General features: G+C 32.9%; 2 protein-coding genes and 1 non-coding gene across 4 annotated transcripts in view; all 3 read left to right on the top strand.

Annotated features, from left to right (window-relative positions):
• LOC141462367 (uncharacterized) overlaps window positions 1-12,323 on the top strand; it is a 36,152-nt gene extending 23,829 nt beyond the window's left edge. For both annotated transcript variants that reach the window (XM_074144169.1, XM_074144170.1), the window contains 2 exons: window positions 8,809-9,260; window positions 11,499-12,323. In XM_074144169.1, coding sequence (XP_074000270.1) covers window positions 8,809-9,260; window positions 11,499-12,050 — 1,004 coding nt within the window. In that variant the 3' untranslated portion in view covers window positions 12,051-12,323. The remainder of the gene's footprint in view (window positions 1-8,808; window positions 9,261-11,498) is intronic.
• Window positions 12,324-12,765: 442 nt separating this feature from the next.
• Window positions 12,766-15,847, top strand: LOC141462372 (uncharacterized). The gene has a single exon (XM_074144177.1). It carries the CDS (start codon window positions 12,979-12,981, stop codon window positions 13,462-13,464), a length of 486 nt encoding a protein of 161 aa, XP_074000278.1. The 5' UTR covers window positions 12,766-12,978; the 3' UTR covers window positions 13,465-15,847.
• Window positions 15,848-17,944: 2,097 nt separating this feature from the next.
• LOC141446348 (U5 spliceosomal RNA) lies at window positions 17,945-18,067 on the top strand. Its single transcript, XR_012453652.1, has one exon. It is a non-coding gene; the product is annotated as a U5 spliceosomal RNA (small nuclear RNA).
• Window positions 18,068-22,064: the final 3,997 nt, after the last annotated feature.

Here is a 22,064-nt window from a genome sequence, read left to right as displayed (position 1 = left end):
CTTTTACATAAATTAATTCTTATGTTTAAAAACAACCACACAGTTAGTCCGTCTTTTGATATATTTTGATTCAAGTGGCCTTCAATTTTCCCCCTAATGTAACGCATTTAAAAGTCAACGACTTTTATCAACCTTCCACCTAAATATTTTAGTATTTTCTGAGTTTTTATATAGCACACACACCACCGAGATAATTATCCGCATTCCATGTGGGGCATTTACAAAAGTGGAGTATCCGAGACGCAGTAAACATCAGCTGGTTTAAACAAGCCGGGAGACATTTTATTTTTCAGATAACCTAACCTAACCTAGATAACACTTAGGATCTCTTCATTTCCTTGTTTCCTTAGATGAGTATGAGATAGTAAGCCCGGGATGGAATTGAAGAATCTTCATTTATCAGAGTTGGCAAGTATTTTCCACGTGCAATCTGAACAGGAAAGGTCATCCGCGATAAATTTGTTTTCCCCGTTATCTCGTTTGCGAGATAATGTGAGATAATATTTAAAATTACCTGTCATACAGTTGCTTAGTATTAAGTTTAGAAATTGTCAATTTAGGAATATTATTTCTAATTCCTCAATCGGAAGTTCCACTTTTTTAAGTGTAATTTTTTTCTTTTTCTGAAATTTACTCAAAAAGTTTCTCCAATGATTTTATTCTAAATTTCCGTTTATGGAATAGATGCATCTAGATTTTTGGATCTATATAAATTTGAATAATTTTTTTCGGAGAATTAGTTTAAGGTGATTCTGGGAAGGAATGGAGTAGACTACTTTCCTCCAAGTTTGGAATTAAGATAGAACCCTTGTTGTAAGAAAAAGTCCTGTGAACTGTTCACACTAGATTCTTTTTTTTTTTTTGTGTGTATAATAACGTTTGAAGCCCCAAGGATGTAACCAACTGAAAAGCTCACCGCCTTCTAAATATTCAGTTTAAAAGATTCTGAAAGCTGTGTAGAAATAGCCGTGCGATTGATTCACTCTAGATTTTTGCGATGTCCTCAGTCCCTGTGAGTGGGAATGTAATCCAGTGTTCGTTTGTCTCCCACCCATCATCAAACACTTGTTTCTTTGCCACTTGACATTCTCTAGTTGTTTACAATTGTGATCTCTGCCCCCCCCCCCTCTTGGAGTCCTTGTTGGTGTTACCTGTTCCTACTCAAGGAGCTTTTATATGGATATGGCTAGAGGCCTCTAGCTTAGAGGTGGATGTAATTAATAATTATTTTAGTAAATATTTTATCCAAAACTTGGGAATACACGTTGGAATTCGCACATATAAAATTGTACTTTTGAAACCACTTTTCGGGTAGACATTTAATAAATCGTGAAAAGAAAATGAGATAAAGACATTCCATGTTCTCCTTCTCCAACTTTCCTTTAGTACCGTATAGTAATAGTCGTTGATTAAACAATTATACAGGGTGATCCATTTATAAAACGCACAAATCGCTAATAACTTTTTAGGAAAGCGGAATTTCGAAAAAACCCACGAAGTAAACTACATGTTTTTTTCGCTCTAGTTTTCAAATTTTCCACCCCCGATGCTGTATCTTCATTTTTGGCGGAGTTACGGCTAAATACCGGTTTGGGGTTTCATAAGGACCACTGATTTTGACAATGATTATGAAAACTACATAAAAAACTGTGAAAAATGACGTTAATCCCGTTTTGATATCCCTAATATTTGTTGAGATATTTATGACAATTTTTTCTATTAGCGAACGGTTTTCAGTATTAATTTTCCACCAGAAATACACGTTTTGGGAGGTCCTCTGACTGCAAAAAATGTTATTAGTGACGCAAAGTAAAAAAATAATAATAATTAAAGATGTTAAAGAATGTAGTATATGGTTGCGGGTGAATCAGGATAAATTTGTTTTATCATCACATAAAAGCAATCCACATCATTTTAATGCACCCAGTATGCAAGAGTTCTTGACCTATGATTACGGTAAGAATGTCTTGCCAGGGATGGGCGGGTATTGGTCTAGTGGTCCTGAGCGTGGCTTTGTACGTGGAAGATCCCCAGTTCGAATCCCGCGTATGACTAGACTTTGAAAGTATTATGATTATTTAAGTAATAAGAATGACTGCATTCGCGGGGATCTCCCACTTACAAAGCCTCGCTCAAGACCACTAGATCAATACCTGGCAAGACATTTTTACCTTAATCATAGGTCAAGAAATCTTGCATAAGGGGTACATTATTCTGATGTGACGGTTGCTTTTATTTGATGATAAAACAAATTTATCCTGAATCACCCACAACCATTACATTATACTACATGTTTTAACATCTTCAATTCTTATTATTTTTTTTCTTTGCGTCACAAATAACATTGTTTGCAGTCAGAGGACCTCCCAAAACGTGTATTTCTGGTGGAAAATTAATATTGAAAACCGTTCGCTAATAGAAAAAATTGTAACTTTGATCATAAATATCTCAACAAATATTAGGGATATCAAAACGGGATTAACGTCATTTTTCACAGTTCTTTATGTAGTTTTCGTAATCATTGTCAAAACTAGTGGTCCTTATGAAACCCCAAACCGGTTTTTAGCTGTAACTCCTCTAAAAATGAAGATACAGCATCGAGGGTGAAAAATTTGAAAACTAGAGCGAAAAAAACATACAGTTTACTTCGTGGGTTTTTTCGAAATTCCGCTTTCCTAAAAAGTTATTAGCGATTGGTGCGTTTTAAATGGATCACCTGTATATCTGTTAGGCCTTGTTAAATTATTAACAGGTATAAGATCTGTAAACGATTTGAGGACGTCAGGTGACAGGTAAAAAAATAAAACAAATCGTGATCTGGGGGGAGACAAAAAAACGTGAATGTTATTTGTTTCTAAAAATTATTATCACGTAATCAAGTACGAGCATTGCAAGTTTGGTGAATATCGTTGATGCCGTTTTTCTGTCAACAAATTCTTATCACGTAAAGTTTTTGTTCCGTTTAACCAGTTTTTTGTGATTCACGTAATTCTAGCATTGCTTTTAATATTACTATCTTATTAAGATTTACTCGATTTTACTTGAGAACTCCTTGAGAAATAAATATATTTTTGCAGAAGAAAGTTCCATGTAAAAGTGTTAGTTTATTATTTAGGTGGGTGAATTTTATACAAAATAATAGAAAAAAATTCGATGGAGCACAATCCAATATTAAAACTGTCCGGTAGGACAGTTGTATAAGGGTTGATCGTCAAAAACTGCACGAAAAAGCGTAAAGTTGAAAAACACTCAACTTTGACAATTTTTTTCTCGTTTTCTATAAAAGATAAAATTCCCAAATTTTCTTTAAAATATAGGGCAAACCCTCCTTTATAACTGCGTAGCGCTTAAACGCACGAACCTATTTTCATAATGAGGTGTCATTCGATTTGGAACTTCATGTACATAGATGTGCCTTTTGGAGGTCTCGACGCTGTACGTCGAATGGGAGAGGAGTTAGCCCCCTTTATGTAAGGCCCCCTCCAAAATTATTATTACTAATTACTCTGTAAATCTTGGCCCGATTTTGATAAAATCTAAGTAAAGCAAAAAAGAAAAAGAAAGTTTTTAGAAATTTCGGTCAAAACTGTATCTGAAGCGACAACCAATTATACGATACTGTATGAGGTTTTCTGCTTTCTAGGTTTTTTTTTTTAGATAGAGCACACTATATACTAACCATTCACAAAAACTTGTTTTCGTTTTCAAGAGGCACCGGAAACAAGTATATTCTGTAAAAACTCAAATTGAACACGATCCCAATAGTTTTTCTTAATAAATTTTCACTCAAATGTTCTTAAAAACTGAATTTTCATGATTTACTTCGTATTTTCTAACATTGTAAGTTTTTAGTGAATTTGTAAATCACCCTGAAATTACACTTCAGAGGAAAACGTTATTCTCCATCATTCCCTCTAGAATTGTCCTAAAGTTATTTTCTTTAAAAAAGTATAATCATACAAGTTATAGATCCTCGAGTAGTATATATACGAAGTTTAGAAATTAACTACAGTGGTACCTCGGTTTTCGAACGACTTGACTTTCGATCAAATCGGTTTTCGTCCAAGAATTCCAGAAAATATTGTCCTGAAATCCGAAGAACAAACATTTGGAACTCGAACACCCGAGATGAGCCGAGATGTTTTTATATTTACACTTTTAGATCTTATTTCTTCTTTAGATACTTGTTTTTACATAAAATGTAAAAATTAGGCCAGTAAAACGGGGCTTATTTCTGGGGCTTAGAAACGAAATAAACTGACATAGTTTGCATTATTTCTTCTGGGAGAAATTGTTTCGGTACTCGACCAAATTGGTTCTCGACCGCACTTCCGGAACGAATTGTGGTCGAGAACAGAGGTACCCACTGTATTTCTCGAGTTATTTTGTGAGGACAGAATAACAGTTTCTATTTTTTAAATTTACGTGATATTTAGGAAAGGTGATTATTCTTTCATTTGATCAGTGAAGAATATCGATAAAAATGCATGTAAGAATTTGAATTATTAAATATGAGAAGGTCATGAGAGCCTTAAAAGGAACATGATGATCTTATTTATTTTTTTTTCTGGAGAAGACTTTTTCCAGGCGACAACGTGCCAGCATGTAGAGGAATAGAAGGGGCTAGTCCCAGGGACAACCTGGTAATAACAAGGAAAATATGTCGATTCTTACAAACAGTTGAATTAATTATTTTATTAAACATTTCAGTAAACATTTCAAGGGCAGTGAACTGTGCTCTGGGGGCTTTTCCAAGATATGTCGGGGATTTGCCCAATATCATTTCCTTCTCCATTGTCAAGATAATGCACTAGTTATCGGGGGGATATGCACTAGTTAAATTTTAGTTATACTTCGATGCTGGGGTAGGAAATCATAACGCTATAGCGCTTCAACTGATTCTAGATTGCAACCTTCAAACATAATTCCAGTTAAAATTGAAATACATCTTAACTTGAAATTGTAATTTATTATTGTAAGTGATGCACTTCGAAGTTAATTTTTTGCAAAATATATTAATTTTAGTAGTTTGCTTCCTTCCTTTAAGAGTGGTGACATATGAGCCAAGCCATTGCTGTAAAGATTGCAAACAGTTTTCGTTCAAAGTGGAATTCTGTTTAATTTTAATTCAGCAGTGGTTAGTAAGGTATTATTGGATACTAAAATAGTTTTTTATTACAGCCATATCACTCCTGAGGCCAAATTATCCTATAGCCTCCCACAGGTAGTAAAACCACTCTTCCAGTTTCTCTAGGGAGGTTCTAAGTATACGAGGTGTGGCTATTAAATAACGAGGCTATTGCTATAAAACATTTTATTTTAAATTTAAACATGTTTAGTTATTATCACCTTCAATATACACACCTCCCCTATCCATGCAACGCTCCATGCGAATTTACCATTGTTCGAAACAGTGCTGGAAGTCTTTTTCTGTGAACTCCTGCATGACGCGTGCCGCTTTTTCTTTCACAGCATCAACGGACTGAAATCGTGATCCTTTTAATGCAGATTTGACTTTGGGGTACAAATAAAAGTCACATGAGGCCAGGTTAGGCGAATAAGGCGGATGGCCTAAAACTGGGATGTTGTACTTGGCTAGAAACGTCTTGAGAGACAATGCAGTGTGAGCCGACGCGTTGTCTTGATAGAGAACTTATGACTTGTTCTTTCACAAATCGGGTAGTTTTTTCCTTACTCTTTCACGGATTTGAGCTAACACCTAGTAATGTTGATTAATTATAATCGATATTTTCATCCGTTTTGGACGTGGAAGGGCGATCCGAGCGATCATCATCTCCGATATCTTCTCGGCCATCTTGGAAACGCTTGAATCATTCAAAAACTCGCCAAAGTTTCTATAGTTTTTTTTTTGTTGCAAATGATGCCCAAAATCGCCTCTCGAAGTAACGTAGTCTACACCTGGTATATGATTTTTTAAATCTAATTCTTAGTCTCAAGCAAATTTAATGACGTAAAGTGATGAAAGAGAATGTTGTGTATGTGTTCACACCAGATTTGGTTTTAATTAAAAATTTTGGTTTATGGGTAGCCGTTATCTGCGAGATCTAAGGTGACATAGACATAGCATCTTGAATGCTAGATTGTTGCAAATGATGCCCAAAATCGCCTCTCGAAGTAACGTAGTCTACACCTGGTATATGATTTTTTAAATCTAATTCTTAGTCTCAAGCAAATTTAATGACGTAAAGTGATGAAAGAGAATGTTGTGTATGTGTTCACACCAGATTTGGTTTTAATTAAAAATTTTGGTTTATGGGTAGCCGTTATCTGCGAGATCTAAGGTGACATTAAAACTGTCCGGTAGGACAGTTGTATAAGGGTTGACCATCAAAAACTGCACGAAAAAGCGTAACGTTGAAAAACACCTAACTTTGACAATTTTTTTCTCTTTTTCTATAAAAGATAAAATTCCCAAATTTTCTTTAAATCTTACTCCAAACCCTCCTTTATAACTGTAATTTTTTTGCAACCACCCAGATCTAATAGGTTTCGAGAAAAAAGTTGCCGAAAATGAGCAAAAACGGCTTTTTCAAAAAATGTTCTTGTTCTTGTTCTTGTTGTTGTTCTTGTTGTTGTTGTTACCTTTTTTTGTAAACAACGTAGCGCCTAAACGCGCGAACCGATTTTCATGAATGAGGTGTCATTCGATTCGGAATTTTATGTAGATGTGCCTTTTGGGGGTCTCGATGCTGTACATCGAATGGGAGAGGAGTTAGCCCCCTTTATGTATGGCCCCCTCCAAAATTATTATTACTAATTACTCTGTAAATCTTGGCCCGATTTTGATAAAATTTGGTAGGGTGATAGGGTTAGGGCTCCCCTACGTAACATTAAAGCGACGATCAGCTCTTACACTTTTTAAGGGGAAGTATAGCAATCGTTGCAAATTATCGACACGTGAACCGATTTTCATGAATGAAGTGTCATTCGAATCGAAATTTTGTACAGATTTGCACATTAAAAGTCTCGACGCCGTGCCTCATAAGGAGGGGAGTTTGCCCCACCCAAATAAGACCCTTTCTAAAACTATTATTACCAATATTTCTATAACGCTTAGTCCGATTTTGATAAAATTCAGCCCGAATAAGTGGTTAAAGCTCCTCTACGTGGCTGTCAAGTGCCATCTTGCTCTTACACCTACTAAGAGGAAGTACTGCAATCGTTTAAATTATCAATGAGTGAACCGATTTAAATCAATGAATTGTCGTTCGATTAAAAAATCTTTCCTCTTTGCCTTTTAGGGAGAAGTACTGCAATCGTAGTTTATTTTTCTTACTCCTCTTAAAAGGAAGTACTGAAATCGCAGTTTAATTTTGCTATTTACGTACAAATACCTTCCTATGTTATTCAAAACGCTTTTTCAAAAAAATTGTTATTGAGGATGGTTTGGGGGAACGCAACTATAATCATTCTATAAAAAGATCTCTCCAGTGGTAGTTACGGTTCCGACTTAACATCTTATCAGATTATAATGATAGAATTGCTTATTCCAAATTTTAAAAAAATCTGTAAAGAAGATATGTAACTTTGTAAAATAGACAAAAAGGAAAATCTATCCAAAAGGTACAAAAATCTCCTTAACAAAAACTTACAGTTTAAAATGTTAAGTATAAGGGTTGATTAAACGCCAAAAGGTACACAAATCAGCGAGTACCCAACATTTCATTAATACTTCATTAATATTTAAGTAATTCTACTGCATTAATTTTCATTAATAAGTTATTTTTTAGAATTTATTAGATGTCACAGACCCTTATGCTGGCCACTTCATTTATAATATTTTTTAGTTATAATTATGATAAATCACATATATACGTACATGCATGTTAAAGTAGAAAAAGACAAAGTTAGAGTAGGCTACTGTCTTGAATTCGTCTTACCGAATTATTCGTGAGCACAAATAATACACAGATAATAACAAGTAGATTATTTAACAACAATTATTCATTTCTCAATTGTAATTTAATTTAGTCCCCCTAATTTTACTTATAGTAAAATCCTGGAATAATTAGCTGTCCTAAAATATGCATATCTTATTTACTTTATATTACATATATACAACATTGTGGTATGAATACCTAGATTGAGAATGTATTTGAAGAAAACTATATTATTTGCGATAAAGCCAGATAATTATTACCTATTATTATAAACGTTTGACTACTACATAAAATAACAATTACTTTAATCGAAGAATGAACTTAAACCGACGATTTTTATTTAAAAATAAATAAATAAATAAAATAAAATCATTGATGTAAGTTTTTTATAAAAAAAAGTTTTGAATTTTTTAGCCTCATTTTTTTTTCTTTTTAACCTGTAATTAATAGTTTGATTATTATAAATAACTAGATATTACAGTCAATCTACAGTGCTACTTGAACATATATTTTGTAGACGAAAATGGCCAGCATAAGGGTCTGTGACATCTAATAAATTCTAAAAAATAACTTATTAATGAAAATTAATGCGGTAAAATTACTTAAATAATATCAATGAAGTATTAATGAAATGTTGGGTACTCGCTGATTTGTGTACCTTTTGGCGTTTAATCAACCCTTATACTTAACATTTTAAACTGTAAGTTTTTGTTATAGACATAGCATCTTGAATGCTAGATTTCTATTATTTTTTATTCTTCTAAATTCTTTTATATTTTAATTTCTTTATTCAGAATAGGTGGCTTAACTCTTAACTTAAAAGAAGTTCGTATCGTAGTTCATATGTCTAAATCTTTTGAAAAGAAGAGTCACAATGTTAATATTATTTTTAATTTTATTTTTTCAGAGCCTTTTTCCTGGATTGATGAGCGACATGATGGTCTTTACAACTCATCCTTTGATTGGTCTCCTAACGACATTAAAGCCTTCAACACATCATCAACTTCAACAGCACCAACCCTGGAACAGAAATCATCATATATCGGTGTCACTAATACGGTGGTCAACAATACCCCAGCTGCAGTACCAGTTATAGAGAATTTGGCCGTTACTCTCCGCCATTCACCAATTGGTGATAAAATATACCATCAAAATAGTCACCATTTGCATAACTTGGCCACAGTTACAGCCACTACCATCTCTGTTACATCACCAACCTCCTTAGTTGCAACAGGAGCCGCAGCTACACCAGATTTACTCAGGGAATTCGAAGATGTACTTATTAGTACTACTACTGGTTCTTTGACACCACCAGAGTCGCCCAGAGATCAAGCTAATTCATTGATTACACTTTTGCAGGTAAAGTTCTGTTCTTTCTGTGCTTTGTTAATGATGAGAGGCTATTTACTGGTTACACCTTGCAGTTATGAGGGCCAGAGTTAAACGCTTTACACGTATAAAACAAACAAACGCGGCGATTGCCGGGAAGATTTTGAATTATGTAGACGTTGATATGCAACGGTTATTTAATTGATGTAAATGTAAATGATTAATGAATCCTTTGCGGTGTAGCAGGTATATTGTGCCTCCCTAAAGCCTTCGAATGCAGGTGTCTGTTGTGTTTATTGTGTTTTAGGGTGTTTGGTGATGAGGTTGTTGAGCCACTCTCGTGGTCAGAGAAAATAGTTCCTTTCCTTTAGATTTATGGTAGTAATCCTTCTTTCAGGGCGGAGAGTTGTGCCTGGTGATTAGAAAACTATACCTTCTTCTGAGATAACATTTCAGGGAAATATGCGGTCTTATCACCTGTATAATATTAAATAGTTGTCACTTTGCCAAATAAATTATTCCTTTTTAAAACATTAATCCATGAAGCTTTATTGAGGCAAGGTTCTAAGCGACAAATTTAAGCTCTCTTGGATACAATAATAAAGCGCCCTTTATTATTAAACGTTGAATTTCCTGTATAATATGAGAGTCCAGATATGTTGTTAAAACTCTTAAATTGGTAGAATTTCATTGACCACCTGGAGAGTACGACTTTCCAGAACGGTCTGTTCTGTATATCTGGGTAGTTTTCTTGGCAGACAGTATGTTTTGGCGCCTTACTTCTTACAGTACTGCAAGTTTTTTTTTTTACCAGAGAATACAGATTTTTGGGGGGATTCTTGGAGAGTTGTGACGACAGGTTTCCTTTAGATTCATCATTGATTTTTTTACATTTCAGATGTTTTAGTACGTGTTTTTGAAAGCCAAGGTAAACCGTTCATGCCAGGTTCCAAAACAAGTCCAAACTTCTAGATATTGAAAAATTTCTTCTTAGAAATGAGAATTATTAACTTACTCTCCCCCCCCAAAAAAAAACTTCCGTTATGTCTTCTATTTTTACCTTATGTGGTTGTAAAAATACTCAAATATAATGATGAAAGAAAAATATAATATGTATGTATTGGCGGCAGGTGTTAACTAACAGAGATCGACTCAGACCTGTGTTCATTTTCTATTTAATGGCTGATGTAAGAATGGGTTTTGCTTGCAAAAGATTCTGTTATTATTGGCTTAATTAAATATTTATTTTTAAAATCCAAATGAGCTATTTGTATGCAATAAATATTTGAAAGGTTTTTTTTTTTTTATTTACTTATTTAAAATAATACATTTGTTGACAACTGCAGAAGAAAAAAAAAGAATAGGGTAAAAACCTTAACAGATTTTGTTAACAGCAATTGTTATATAATTTAATCGATAAATTTTCGTGGGCTGTAGTTTTAATATATAAATTCCATTTGTTTTAATTTTTATTTCATTTTAAATTAATAAATAATGTGGGTCAAACAAACAAATTAATGGTTTTGCTTTCCGCAATTTACATAATTAAATTTTCTTGAAACATTGTATACAAAAAAAAAACAGCTTTCAATGTTGTAGATGTTCATTATAACTAAATGTTACTTTTGAAGAAAGTGTGAAGCCACAGCCATATGAATTATTTCACCACATGAATCTCCTTTTGGAGATAGCCTTGGAAAATTCAATAAAGCCTTTACATACACTTGAACTCAACTGATATTCTTTCATTTTTAGAATTTAGGAAAGACTTTTCTTACTGTAAATATTAAAATTCAGGTATTTGGGATAACCAAAGACCCTTTGAGTCGCCTTGCCCCGAAGGCTTTTTGACAAATCTCTCGTAGAATCTAGGGCCGAACAAAATTATTAGAGGAGGCCTTAAGAAGTGAGCTTAACCATCCTTCCATGTTTTAGACAAAAATAGCAGATCTAGATTTATTTAGGGTGCTTAAAAAGTAAAAAAAAATACCATGAAATCCTTTCTTAGGAAAAATAAATGAAAAATCTGGAATTGCCGGATCAATTTAATTTTCACATAGACATTTAATCTTTTTGTATGAAGGGGACCTGAAAATACTTTTTTTTTCCTGTAATAAATCAAAATCCAAAATCTGCAATATACCAGAGCTCTCTATAAGATGAGTAAGAGACAGTATATAATAAACTAAATCAGACATGAACGCTCACTCAACTTCTTGGTTGGTTGCTGTGTGGTAATAATTTTCTATTTTTTAATTATTGTTGTAGGAAATAGAGCCATGTACTTCATCGAGCAATGAAATAGATGCAATAGTAGCTACTCAGGCAGAGAATATGGTGCCCCACGAAGATTCTGATCATTCACAACAGCAACATCGACTTGAACTACAACAACAATCATCACCGTCCAGTCCAGATCCCTGGTCAAGCCCTTCAATGGGAAGTAGCAGCAGTAGTGATTCAGGATATGATGATCCGGATTGGTCACCAAGTCCACCGCCAGCAGCGCATCATCAATCATCAACTGAATCAAATGACAGTTCATCTGGTAATCATCATCAGACATCAACCAGAAGGAAACGATCAGCCGCTACAACAACCGAAGAAAGGAAAATGAGGAAAAAAGAGCAGAATAAAAATGCTGCCACACGTTATCGCCAGAAAAAGAAACAAGAGATTGAGGTTATAGTTGGCGAGGAAAGGGAATTGTTGGAGAAACATGAACTGTTGAAAGCGGATGTTACAGAAATTACCAGAGAAATACGATATTTGAAATCGCTGCTCAGGGATCTGTACAAGGCTAAGGGATTGATTTCATGATCAAAAATCTTCTCTCTAATATTCGCCAAGGATTGTATTTTTCATTTTTTCAATTTAAATGTTTAATTTTTTGTAGACTCAGTATTTTTTTTTAAATAAGTTAGATCTGGGCTGCTTTTTTTCAACAATTTTGTGAATTATCTTTTCTTTTTTTTTCAATTGAATTTGAAAGCCAGTAATTTAAGGAAGTTATCATAATCCTCTCCATTCGATCTAGATCAATTATTTAATTCCATGAACTCAATTTTACTGTTATTATTTAATTTAATTTCACGCACATGTCATAAATGTTTATATATCACTTTAATTAATTAAAATTGTATTAATAAATGAAATTTATTGTACACTTATTCATTATTGGTAGCATCATTTTAAAAAAATTCCCTTAAATGGGGACAGTCTTGATAAGGAACTGATATATTCAATAGCTTGATTGATTATTTAATTGTTATTAAAAAACTGAATTCTTGCTCTTATGTTTGCTCGTGTTACAATCATTTTTTAAATAATAATAATAATAATGAAATTTGTAACGAGATAACCCAGTCCGGAGACCGACGAGTGTATTGAAAAAGCTCCAGGCGCCGATGACCTTAGGATAATGGACACGCTTTAAATTATAAAAAATAATTATGAACTTTTAGCAACTTTTTTTTTAGTAGAGCTACTACTACTTCTTTTGTTCATTAAATTTTTAAAAAATTTTATTTTATGTGTTGGAACCAGAAATTTGCAGTAATGATGATGATGATTTAATGCTTTGGTAATTATTCTATTTGGGCTGGAGGGTGGGTGAATATTTTAAGAAAATTGTTTACGTCAATACGGGAAAGGTTCTTAGATAGCTGAATTATTGTTGTAGGAAATAGAGCCATGTACTTCATCGAGCAATGAAATAGATGCAATAGTAGCTACTCAGGCAGAGAATATGGTGCCCCACGAAGATTCTGATCATTCACAACAGCAACATCGACTTGAACTACAACAACAATCATCACCGTCCAGTCCAGATCCCTGGTCAAGCCCTTCAATGGGAAGTAGCAGCAGTAGTGATTCAGGATATGATGATCCGGATTGGTCACCAAGTCCACCGCCAGCAGCGCATCATCAATCATCAACTGAATCAAATGACAGTTCATCTGGTAATCATCATCAGACATCAACCAGAAGGAAACGATCAGCCGCTACAACAACCGAAGAAAGGAAAATGAGGAAAAAAGAGCAGAATAAAAATGCTGCCACACGTTATCGCCAGAAAAAGAAACAAGAGATTGAGGTTATAGTTGGCGAGGAAAGGGAATTGTTGGAGAAACATGAACTGTTGAAAGCGGATGTTACAGAAATTACCAGAGAAATACGATATTTGAAATCGCTGCTCAGGGATCTGTACAAGGCTAAGGGATTGATTTCATGATCAAAAATCTTCTCTCTAATATTCGCCAAGGATTGTATTTTTCATTTTTTCAATTTAAATGTTTAATTTTTTGTAGACTCAGTATTTTTTTTTAAATAAGTTAGATCTGGGCTGCTTTTTTTCAACAATTTTGTGAATTATCTTTTCTTTTTTTATTTTCAATTGAATTTGAAAGCCAGTAATTTAAGGAAGTTATCATAATCCTCTCCATTCGATCTAGATCAATTATTTAATTCCATGAACTCAATTTTACTGTTATTATTTAATTTAATTTCACGCACATGTCATAAATGTTTATATATCACTTTAATTAATTAAAATTGTATTAATAAATGAAATTTATTGTACACTTATTCATTATTGGTAGCATCATTTTAAAAAAATTCCCTTAAATGGGGACAGTCTTGATAAGGAACTGATATATTCAATAGCTTGATTGATTATTTAATTGTTATTAAAAAACTGAATTCTTGCTCTTATGTTTGCTCGTGTTACAATCATTTTTTAAATAATAATAATAATAATGAAATTTGTAACGAGATAACCCAGTCCGGAGACCGACGAGTGTATTGAAAAAGCTCCAGGCGCCGATGACCTTAGGATAATGGACACGCTTTAAATTATAAAAAATAATTATGAACTTTTAGCAACTTTTTTTTTAGTAGAGCTACTACTACTTCTTTTGTTCATTAAATTTTTAAAAAATTTTATTTTATGTGTTGGAACCAGAAATTTGCAGTAATGATGATGATGATTTAATGCTTTGGTAATTATTCTATTTGGGCTGGAGGGTGGGTGAATATTTTAAGAAAATTGTTTACGTCAATACGGGAAAGGTTCTTAGATAGCTGAATCGTATTAATGGATGGTTTGTTTTTATTATGAACTTTCAATTAGTTTTGTTCTGGCAAGTCGAAAAGGTTTGTTAGTAAAGTACAAAAGGTTTTTTTTTATAAATAATAGAGTGGATGAAGTTACCAAAGTTTAAAAAAATAATTCTATTTTTTATTAAAGAATTATTTTTCAAAATTGCAAAAAAGCAACCAGCTTGTAAAGTTCAAGTTATTTAGGCGGGGATTGAAAATGTCATCTTCTTCCCCAAGTTTTTTTTTATACTAAGGCAGAAAGTTGCGTGTTAATTATTTTTAGAAATCTCACACAATTGAGTTGTCTCTCTGATTAACAAGTTGTCTAGAAATATTCTAGCTGCTTCAGTGATGTAAATCCTTAAAGAGACTATTTGCTGAGTAGTAGTAAAATAAGAATCACAATACAGAAGTACAGAGTTCGAGTTGCTCTTAGAAATTTCTTTTTATCGGAGTTTCTACACAGTTCACTGTCCGGTGATGGATTGCCCGGAGGTCAGCAGTGCATTGAGAAAAGACTCCAGGTGCCAAACACCGGAGATGTTGACGCGCTTTTAATTAAACAATAAGAAGAAGGAGTAGAAGCAGCGCCGAGGCGGTCTGCACTTCGACTTTATCTAAGGAGCTTATACTGCTCATTTCCGGATGTGGTTTATCAAATAGCCGGTAATGCATTAGCAGACTCCGGGTTTCAATGTTCTCAGAATCTTAATTTACAGTAATTTGTAATAACAGTAAAAGTGCTAAAACAGCCCAGATTATATATTTAGTTCAGTAAATAATAGTAAACAAATATATGAACATAACACCGGGGTTTAAATGATACAATTTCCTTATTAATAACATGTCGCAACTAATGACGCAAATTTAATTTGCTGAGGATAACGCGCATGATGAGGTAAATTGTTAGTTTGTCAAAACAGCCTTACATTTTGAACACCTTGTTGTTTTGGAATATGTTTTTGTTATGGAATCTACACAAACTATTTTCAAAATTTCTTGTTTGTTTACCAGTGCACTTAAAGGAAAAAAAGGAATTATTTAGAATTTTAAGAATTTTAATGTTATTGTATAATTCAAATATAATTTAAGTAAACAGAAATATATGTATTTGACTATAACAAAAAACTATTTTGGAAATAAATTGGAATTTTAGAGAAGTTTATTAGATAAATTTATTCCCTTCAAATTATCTTCTTTTTTAAATTTTTATCTTAAAATGGATTAAATGACTTTTTATTTTTTACATCCCAAGTTTCGTGAAAAATGGAGATCTTAGAAAAGCCTGCAGTGCTTGAAACTCCAAATTTATGGACAAATTCATTTGTTGGATTTGAAGAATCAATCATACTGCCAAATAGAGCTTATATTTTAACTTTAAATTGTAATCGCTTGTTTTGTTTTTGTTACGTTTATAGAAAATAGAATTAATTGTAATAACAAATAAAAATGTTCTTTCTATGTTTATATTAAATCTTTTAATACTATATGATAACCATTAAAACTGAAATAAAAGATCTGGCTTGTATTTACTTCCCTTTCTCTTTACTTTAGTTAGACGAACTATTGTATACGTGAAGAGTTTTTATTTATAATTTTTCAAACTTTTTGAAGTCCCCGCAGGATAAAATGTGCTATTACAAAGTGATGTAATTCTGACCTCAATTTTGAGTTCCTCAAAATTTACAAATCCAGTACTCAAGCTGGATTAAATAGGAATTGCAAAGCATATTGTTGCTTTTATGAGATACTTAGCTTTGGAATTGTTACGGCCAAGCTTGAACCTTCCGCTACACTCTTGCACTCAACAACTTCTTGCTTCTTAACACGGACAACTGTCTGACATCGATGGATTCAATTTTTCTACAGCTAAACAGCAACAACCTAATGGTTTATGTTTCCCCTTTTTTGTAGGTACTCATTTCTAACGACTACGTATCTAAGAAAAAAAGTATCAGCTATAGAGTTTTTATTTAATGAAATTTAATTTCGATCTAACCCAAAAATAGTCGCGGGAACTTTAATATCTAATTCAAGAACAAAATGACCCACCTGTCAAGTTTTTAGGCATTACTTATAGATTCAAATCTCTCCTGGTAAGGTCATCACATACAGGTGCTGAGTGGTAAGCTGGCACGATTGATTTACCTATTTAAAAAGCTAAGAGATGTGATATCACTGGAGGTTCTGAAAACAGCGTATTTCGGATTGTTCCAGACCAAGCTGAGTTATGCACTGCTACTATGGGGAGCAGCCTCAGATGCAAAAATAATATTTAAAATGCAGAAAAAGGCCTTACGGATCATTTTTCACAGCAGAAAAATGGACAGCTGTAAACCATTAAGGAGAATAGAATATTAACATTACCTTCTTCGTTATTCATTTATGCTATTATGCATATAAAAAACAACGAGAAAAATGTTTTAAGAAGTGATTAAATTAAATATGAAAAAAATAAAATATTTCAAATGATTAAGCTCAAATTTTTCCCAACTCACTTGATTTAAATTTTATTTTAGGCTTTTTGTTATCGTAGAAGTAATTGGGTGCATCAGACCGTATCTTGACTCGTAACCATAAAAAATGTTTTAAAACAGATTGGGTTACCAAAGAGCCATTCCAAAAAATTACATTCAAACTTTTTCTTACAAAACTTTTCGGTAGTGTGTGTAAAACTTTATCATAATTACACGTTTCTTATTTTGCCGCTGTTTCGACAGCCATTGACTGTTATCTGAGGGGATTCAATATTTATAACGAAAATATTAGGTGCATGTTTGTAATGCACAATTGTTATAGTTGCTAGGGTCGAGGGTGGGAGGAAAGAACCGTTATGTGGATAAGAAAGGAATGTGGAAAGTAGGGAAGTTAGGATAACTACTTTTTTATTAATTGAATATTGTAAATAAAAGTGAGATTCGGAAATAGATTACTTCGATAAATAGAAGATGTTTGTGTTAGGAGGTGAAATTACTTTTTACTTTTTCTTACCCTGTTGTAGCCATACAGATTTCGATCAGTTTTTTTCCGGAAATATAGATGGACGTTTGTGGATCCTGTCTGCTACGTGTTTCATTCGCGTTAGCTGTAGTTTTTGAAATCAAGTTTTCTTTAAAAATACCCATTTTGAGATCCAATGAGTCTAAAAAAAAAGGTTTTGGAAAATGTCCGTAACTAAAAAAAAAAATCACTTGAAGCTGAAAACTTATATTTCAAATGGGTCCCTTTAAGGCACATAGCTGATGTTGTTATGAAAATATATACAATTCAAATTCTACAAAAAGAATGAATAATGAGCGACGGTAGAAATACTCCATCTTGCATCAAGTGGATACATGAAAACATAATGCGGCACCTGCTTCACTAGCGCTTCCTAGCCGTGCAAACTTTCAAATTCTGTACTTATTTTATTATTGCAAGTTAAAGAATTATAGTTTTTAATAAAGATTTTATAGTTACTTAAATCTTCTAGTTATGTCCAAAATTTAAATAATGAAGTAAATTATAATATAAATATTTTATTCTATTGAGTTATAGAACGGATTTTATTCTATGCTTCTCGTTCAGTATGATTGTATTAGATTACACTATACGGAGCTTGGTACTATAATACTTTACTCTGGTCTCTTTTCAAAACGCATAAATCTTTCGCCTTTTACTAAAGATTTCCGTGGAGAGGGACTATTTGATGAGTCTAAATCAAATTTTTTGACTTGGTTCTGTTTTACTACAGAACCGCAGTTATCTATAAGAAAATCCCTGGACACTGTTTCCTGCTAATGTACTGAAGCTCATTTCAGTGTGTTACACTGTGGTGATGCTCCGCGGAAAATCTGTCCCATCGGTTGATTCATCACTATGACTGATGATTTTACCTACTCAAATATTGTATTATCGCTTTGGGTCCCAATTTAGATAGGTATCTTCAACGTTAGTTTTCTGATTTCTTAATGATTTAGGTGGGAAAGTACTGATTTTAATAGACACTTGAGAGAGAACTATGGAGTGCATTTGCATCACAATAAAGTAAAGTTAAACTTCAATTGCGAAAATCGGCATCAATACAGTCTCAACAAAATGCAAGAATAATAACAGAACTAAACATGTTTTCATATCGAGTAACGACTGGATGGTTGTAGGGATAGGCAATAATTGTCATTCAGAGTTATTAAAAAAAAAATATATACTGATATTATTATTAGTCTGATAATTCTCCTTTAACTTTATGAATGTTATTTTTACGGTATGTGGCGCCTTAGTTATTTTGTTATTGCATTTAGAAAATGGACTAGGTCACAGGAGATATGTTGTTCATTAATTAGATTTCAGAATTAAACTTATAATCAATGTCTGGTGACCTTTTTTGTTTTGTTTTCTCCTTTTTTTGTATTCGTCACATAATTAGATTGAGAAATATTGTGGCACAGGGTCAAACACATGGAGATAATTTCGAGATTATGCATAATGGATAACTACAGACTCAAGAAATCTGTTTTAGGTGGAACCTAATTTTATAAAAACTGTCCGATAGGAAAGTTGTACAAGGGTAGATCATCAGAAAGTGTACGAAAAAACGTAACATTGAAAAACACACAATTTGGCACTTTTTTCCAATTTTTCTATTAAAGATAAAATTCCCAAATTTTCTTTTAAACATTGGGCAAATCCTCCTTTATAACTGAATTTTTTTGCAACAAGCCAGATCTAATAGATTCTGAGATAAAAGTTGCCAAAAATTGGGAAAAATGACATATTCAGAAAATATTTAGTACTCAGAAAAGAAATAAAAATTTTTCCACTTTTTTCAAAAGTTTTTACTTCCTGTTTTTTAAAATAGATCAACCCAAAATGTACAATCTAGCATTGGCCATATCAGATGCAGAAACATGGCAATCTATTGAAATTATAGAATTATTTCCACTTTTTCCAATGCATAAAACCTCTTGTTTTCCAAAACAGAAAAACCTAAGATGAACAAACTTGCATTGGCCTTATTATTAACATTCACAGACAGAAAAAGCAGAATTCCATTCAAACTAGGGGACTATATCTGTTTTTTTTCAGAGATTTTTTACTTCTTCTTTATCAAACTTGATCGACCAAAGATGAACAATCTAGCATTGGCTAACATATTAACATTCAAAAGCACAAAAACAAGAATTCCATTCAAACTAGGGGACTATTTCTGCATTTTCCAGTGCATTTTCACTTCTTCTTTTTCGAAATAGATCGAACTAAGATGAACAATCTAGGTTGGCTAAGATATTAACATTCAAAAGCACAAAAACAAGAATTCCATTCAAACTAGGGGACTATTTCTGCATTTTCCAGTGCATTTTCACTTCTTCTTTTTCGAAATAGATCGAACTAAGATGAACAATCTAGGTTGGCTAAGATATTAACATTCAAAAGCACAAAAAGAAGAATTCCATTCAAACTAGGGGACTATTTCTGCATTTTCCAGTGCATTTTCACTTCTTCTTTTTCGAAATAGATCGAACTAAGATGAACAATCTAGGTTGGCTAAGATATTAACATTCAAAAGCACAAAAAGAAGAATTCCATTCAAACTAGGGGACTATTTCTGCATTTTCCAGTGCATTTTCACTTCTTCTTTTTCGAAATAGATCGAACTAAGATGAACAATCTAGGTTGGCTAAGATATTAACATTCAAAAGCACAAAAAAAAGAATTCCATTCAAACTAGGGGACTATTTCTGCATTTTCCAGTGCATTTTCACTTCTTCTTTTTCGAAATAGATCGAACTAAGATGAACAATCTAGGTTGGCTAAGATATTAACATTCAAAAGCACAAAAAGAAGAATTCCATTCAAACTAGGGGACTATTTCTGCATTTTCCAGTGCATTTTCACTTCTTCTTTTTCGAAATAGATCGAACTAAGATGAACAATCTAGGTTGGCTAAGATATTAACATTCAAAAGCACAAAAACAAGAATTCCATTCAAACTAGGGGACTATTTCTGCATTTTCCAGGGCATTTTCACTTCTTCTTTTTCGAAATAGATCGAACTAAGATGAACAATCTAGGTTGGCTAAGATATTAACATTCAAAAGCACAAAAACAAGAATTCCATTCAAACTAGGGGACTATTTCTGCATTTTCCAGTGCTTTTTCACTTCTTCTTTTTCAAAATAGATCGACCTAAGATGAACAATCTAGGTTGGCTAAGATATTAACATTCAAAAGCACAAAAAGAAGAATTCCATTCAAACTAGGGGACTATTTCTGCATTTTCCAGTGCTTTTTCACTTCTTCTTTTTCGAATTAGATCGAACTAAGATGAACAATCTAGGTTGGCTAAGATATTAACATTCAAAAGCACAAAAAGAAGAATTCCATTCAAACTAGGGGACTATTTCTGCATTTTCCAGTGCATTTTCACTTCTTCTTTTTCGAAATAGATCGAACTAAGATGAACAATCTAGGTTGGCTAAGATATTAACATTCAAAAGCACAAAAAGAAGAATTCCATTCAAACTAGGGGACTATTTCTGCATTTTCCAGTGCATTTTCACTTCTTCTTTTTCGAAATAGATCGAACTAAGATGAACAATCTAGGTTGGCTAAGATATTAACATTCAAAAGCACAAAAAGAAGAATTCCATTCAAACTAGGGGACTATTTCTGCATTTTCCAGTGCATTTTCACTTCTTCTTTTTCGAAATAGATCGAACTAAGATGAACAATCTAGGTTGGCTAAGATATTAACATTCAAAAGCACAAAAACAAGAATTCCATTCAAACTAGGGGACTATTTCTGCATTTTCCAGTGCATTTTCACTTCTTCTTTTTCGAAATAGATCGAACTAAGATGAACAATCTAGGTTGGCTAAGATATTAACATTCAAAAGCACAAAAACAAGAATTCCATTCAAACTAGGAGACTATTTCTGCATTTTCCAGTGCATTTTCACTTCTTCTTTTTCGAAATAGATCGAACTAAGATGAACAATCTAGGTTGGCTAAGATATTAACATTCAAAAGCACAAAAAGAAGAATTCCATTCAAACTAGGGGACTATTTCTGCATTTTCCAGTGCTTTTTCACTTCTTCTTTTTCAAAATAGATCGACCTAAGATGAACAATCTAGGTTGGCTAAGATATTAACATTCAAAAGCACAAAAAGAAGAATTCCATTCAAACTAGGGGACTATTTCTGCATTTTCACTTCTTCTTTTTCGAAATAGATCGAACTAAGATGAACAATCTAGGTTGGCTAAGATATTAACATTCAAAAGCACAAAAACAAGAATTCCATTCAAACTAGGAGACTATTTCTGCATTTTCCAGTGCATTTTCACTTCTTCTTTTTCGAAATAGATCGAACTAAGATGAACAATCTAGGTTGGCTAAGATATTAACATTCAAAAGCACAAAAAGAAGAATTCCATTCAAACTAGGGGACTATTTCTGCATTTTCCAGTGCTTTTTCACTTCTTCTTTTTCAAAATAGATCGACCTAAGATGAACAATCTAGGTTGGCTAAGATATTAACATTCAAAAGCACAAAAAGAAGAATTCCATTCAAACTAGGGGACTATTTCTGCATTTTCCAGTGCTTTTTTTACTTCTTCTTTATCAAATTAGATCGAACTAAGATGAACAAACTTGCGTTGGCCTAATTATTAACATTCAAAAGCACAAAAACAAGAATTCCATTCAAACTAGGGGACTATTTCTGCATTTTCCAGTGCATTTTCACTTCTTCTT

The sequence above is a fragment of the Rhodnius prolixus genome, unplaced genomic scaffold, assembly GCF_049639745.1.
Source record: "Rhodnius prolixus isolate KJV_2025 unplaced genomic scaffold, Rpr scaffold_1, whole genome shotgun sequence".
NCBI classification, from domain to species: domain Eukaryota; kingdom Metazoa; phylum Arthropoda; class Insecta; order Hemiptera; family Reduviidae; genus Rhodnius; species Rhodnius prolixus.
The sequence above is the reverse complement of the archived record's forward strand: the minus strand, read 5'-3'. Positions and strand labels throughout refer to the sequence as shown.